General features: G+C 52.9%; 1 protein-coding gene across 1 annotated transcript in view; it reads right to left on the bottom strand.

The window, feature by feature from the left end:
- Nucleotides 1-2,437, bottom strand: part of LOC107121455 (cAMP-specific 3',5'-cyclic phosphodiesterase 4A-like) — a gene marked incomplete at its 3' end in the record, with an annotated part of 13,642 nt that extends 11,205 nt beyond the window's left edge. The window contains exons 1-2 of the mRNA XM_015424364.1: nt 2,430-2,437; nt 2,183-2,368 (exon numbers count right to left, since the gene is read on the bottom strand). Of these exons, the coding sequence (XP_015279850.1) occupies nt 2,183-2,368; nt 2,430-2,437 (194 nt within the window). The remainder of the gene's footprint in view (nt 1-2,182; nt 2,369-2,429) is intronic.
- Between the last annotated feature and the right edge of the window lie 2,044 nt (nt 2,438-4,481).

The following is a 4,481-nucleotide window of genomic DNA, read 5'->3' as shown; positions in this document are numbered from 1 at the left end:
AGAGCCTCTGCTTGGCATGCAGAAGGTCCCAGGTTCAGTCCCTGGCATCTCCAGGTAAAAGGACCAGGCCAGAGGTGATGGGAAAGACCTTGACCTGAGACCCTGGCTCAGTGGGAGAGCCTCTGCTTGGCATGCAGAAGGTCCCAGGTTCAATCCCTGGCATCTCCAGGTAAAAGGACCAGGCCAGAGGTGATGGGAAAGACCTTGACCTGAGACCCTGGCTCAGTGGAAGAGCCTCTGCTTGGCATGCAGGAGGTCCCAGGTTCAGTCCCTGGCATCTCCAGGTAAAAGGACCAGGCCAGAGGTGATGGGAAAGACCTTGACCTGAGACCCTGGCTCAGTGGAAGAGCCTCTGCTTGGCATGCAGGAGGTCCCGGGTTCAGTCCCCGGCATCTCCGGTTTAGAGGACCAGGCAGGAGGTGATGGGAAAGACCTTGACCTGAGACTCTGGCTCGGTGGCAGAGCCTCTGCTTGGCATGCAGGAGGTCCCAGGTTCAATCCCTGGCATCTCCAGTTAAAAAGGACCAGGCAGGAGATGATGCGAAAGACCTTTCTCTGCCTGAGACCCTGGAGAGCAGCTGCCAGTCAGAGTAGACAAGACTGACTTTGATGGACCGATGCCCGGATGCGGTACAATGCTGCTTCATGCGGGCTTCTCTTAACAGGTCTCTCTTGGTTCTATACAGGCATGCAGGTGGGACGTCTTTCACAGCCCCTGTTTGCCAGTAGATAACATATCATGGTGCATGTGTGTGTGTGTGTGGGGGCAGCGTTCCCTCTAAACTGAGTCAGTGTGAGCTAGCTCAGTTTTTGAGCCTCCGGCTCACACATTTTTGTCTCAGCTCAGGGTGGATGGCTCCAGAACAAACTGATTGATGCAGCAGCCAAATCGCCCGCTCGCAACTTTAATGCCAGGAGCTCAGAAAGTAGAATTTTTGCTCACAGGGCTCCACGGCTTACAGGGAACATGGGTGGGGCGGGAGGCTTTATAAAGAGTTTCCCCACAGCAACTCAGAACAAATAGCCAGTCTCTTACTGTCTCTCCAGTAACCTTACCTGTGAATTTCTACCTATTTATTGTGTCATAGGAAGATTTGTTCTGAGTACTATATACGTCATATTGATATAATTTATTAAAAAACTGATTTTTGGTGTTAAGATTTGGGCACGTGCATTCCCGCCCCTTGCTTCTATATATTGTTGTGCCATTGCCTTTCACCTTGAATCTCCAGTGCCTCCGGCAGAGAGAGGCCTTTGCTGTTCGAGACCCTCTGAACAGGAGACCCCGGCCACCGAAACTGCCGAGCAGGAGCCAAGTTTGACACCCCCCCCCAAACATTCGACATTCAAGAGGTCTTCAAGCCTAGGATGTCAAACTCGTATCCTCTCCCCTGGCCACAATAACGCCACGTGCACAGTCAATCAAGTCTCCACCGGCCAGTCAGAAGCCTTGAGGGACAAAAGCCACAGCTGGACCCGCCCACTTTCTAAAAACACACGGCAGGCGCCAGGAAACGTGTCGGTGGGCGTTATGGCGCCCCAGGGCACCACATTGGGGACCCCTGATTGAAGTCTTTCAGACGCAATTTGAAAAAAAAAAAGCAACCTTGGGCGCATTCTTTTTGGGGAGGGGCTATTTTGTGTGTGCGTGTGTGTGTGTGTAAGCCTGGAAGTCATGGTTGACTTCTGACGACCTCCGAGTGGGGCTTGGATATTTCAGAGAGGTGGCTTGAATAACAGACTATCATAGAATCCCAGAGTGGGAAGGGACCCTACAGGCCATCTAGTCCAACCCCCTGCTCAATGCAGGATGAGCCTAGAGCATCCCTGACCAGTGTTGGTCCAGGTGCTGCTTCAAGACTGCCAGGGAGGGGGAGCTCACCACCTCCCCTGGCAGCTGAGTCCACTGTGGCACGACTCTGACTGTCAAAAAGGTTTTTCTCTAAGATCCAGCCAGCTTGCTGTTGCCTGCCTCTGCATCCCGGTCCTGGTATTCCTTGGAGATCTCCCTTCCAAGTACTTGCCAGGGTCGGCCCCGCTCGCCTTCCAAGATCTGACGAGATCAGGCTTGCCTGGGCTATCTAGGTTGGGGCTCCGGTGGGGCATTCTCGAACTGAGCCCCCTCCCACCAGACGTTGTCGGTGTCTGTGCACATTCCTTCCGAGGAAGGAGGGGAACTCACGCTTCGCTGGCGACGGAGGAGTTGCGCGACATCGTCTTGGGCGACATGTCGTAGTCACTGTCCGAGCGGTACAGGAAAGATTCGCGCCTCTGGCTCTGCGGGAAGCTGGGGTGAAGCACCAGGCCTGGGCTGGCCTGGGAGTCCAGCGGGCTGCGTCCGGGAGAGGGGCCATTCTCCACATCGAAGCTGCACAGGGGAGAAAAAATAGAAAGGCGTCAGGGAGGAAAATAACTTCTGGGAAACTCACCAGGACATCCTGTCATCTTTGAAATTTCATGTTGAACACCTTGAGCACTTTAGTCAATAACTTGTTAAGAATGTTTTTGTACTGTTGGGATTTTAAATGGTTTTAATTATGTTTTATATTGGCGTTTTCCCCTATGTAAGCCGCCCTGAGCCCGCATTGCAGGGAGGGCGGGGTATAAATTGAATTAAATAAATAAATAAATAAATGTGGGCTGTGCCACCAGAGGCCTACTAGACCCAGGGAGCTTGGCTAGCAGTAGGGGAGGCTGGGCCTACACATCCCAGAAGGCCTTGGGAAGTTTTGGCGCCGATTTTGACCAATAGGGAAGAAGAGGGCTGGGGAATAAAAGAACTGGTGCGAGAGGGAAAGCTGTTCTTCTTCCCAGGGAACAGTGCCAGAACAAAGAGGCTGCTGTGGGGAAGAAACCCTCATCCTGAGGGAAGGGTGAGTAGTCTAAGGCCACTTGAGATAGTGAGCTAGGGACAGTATATATTTCTTTTCTTTTCACCCACTTACTGTTATTATTCGGCACCCTGTTGTTTGATCTCCTAGAAAATAAGCTATTTTCATTGTTCACTCTGCCTGGTCCTCACACCTGTTATTTGGCCAAAAGGGAGGTCTGAAGGCCTGGGAGGGTGCTCTGGGCCGCCTCAGAGGAGCCTGGAACTAGAGTGGTGGCAGCATCAGGTGACACCCCACCTGAGCCGTGACACATCCCCTCTCCCTGGCTGCCAAAAGAAGGTCTCCATGAAAAGAGAGGCAGCGTGGCAAAGCGGCTAGAGCGTCAGCCTAGGATCTGGGAGACCCAGGTTTGAATCCATATGCTTATCCAATTCCCTCTTATAAGAACCTAAGAGACGCTAATGTCGGATCAGACCAGTGGCCCCTCCAGTCCAACACTCTGTGTCACACAGTGGTCAAAAATACCAGGTGCCCTCAGGAGGTCCACCAGTGGGGCCAGGACACCAGAAGCCCTCCCACTGTTGCCCCCCCCAGTACGTACCAAGAAGACAAAGCATCCCTTGACCCAGAGTTCCTATCTACACCTTGTAGCTAATAGCCACTGATGGACCTCTGCTCCATATGCTTATCCAATTCCCTCTTATAAGAACCTAAGAGACGCTAATGTCGGATCAGGCCAGTGGCCCCTCCAGTCCAACACTCTGTGTCACACAGTGGTCAAAAATACCAGGTGCCCTCAGGAGGTCCACCAGTGGGGCCAGGACACCAAAAGCCCTCCCACTGTTGACCCCCCCAAGCACCAAGAAGACAGAGCATCACTTGCCCCAGAGTCCCTATCTATGCCTTGTGGCTAATAGCCACTGATGGACCTCTGCTCCATATGCAGAGAAACAAAGAAAGCAAATAGAGGGGAGGGAGGGGAGGAAGAGAGAGAGGGGAAAAAAGTATGGCTCCCCTTCGCTTCCCCGGCTGCCCTGCCGGGAGCCGCACAATATGTGTGAAAGAACCGCATGTGGCTCCCGAGCCGCAGTTTGGCCACCCCTGCTCTAAGCTGTGGAGTCTTCTGAGGAAAAATTCTACTTTGTGAGCTACTGGCATTAAAGGAGTGAGCGAGTAAAGTTAGTTTGCTCTGGAGTCCCATCCTTCCTGAACTAAGACAAAAGTGTGCAAGCTGGAGGCTAAAAAAACTGCGAGCTAACTCACACTAACTCAGCTTAGAGGGAACACCGGCCCTGCGCAAAGGCCCATCTCTCCTTCCTTTTCACCCTGAGAGTCTTGTTTGTCTTCCCTTCTTCCTGCCTCCCCCCCCCCATAGGAACCCAACGCAGCTTTCATCATTCACCTCTCCTTCATGCTACCCCCACAAACAACAACCCTGTGAGGTTGGTCAGGCTGAGCATGTCAGCGGCTGGCCTGAGGTCACCCAGCCAGCTTCCACGGCAGGGTGGGGATTACATGCCCTCAAGTGGCCACAAAACAGCCCTCCCTGCCCGGATATGAACTATCCACTTCATTTATTTTGAGCACAGAAACTTTAGACTCGGAGCGAGAACTGGGATTGCGTCGATGGAAAAGCTGCCAATCTTTGGC

The sequence above is a fragment of the Gekko japonicus genome, unplaced genomic scaffold (genome assembly GCF_001447785.1).
Source record: "Gekko japonicus isolate JY-2015 unplaced genomic scaffold, Gekko_japonicus_V1.1 scaffold4733, whole genome shotgun sequence".
Taxonomy (NCBI): domain Eukaryota; kingdom Metazoa; phylum Chordata; class Lepidosauria; order Squamata; family Gekkonidae; genus Gekko; species Gekko japonicus.
This window is presented reverse-complemented; position numbering and strand designations above follow the sequence as displayed.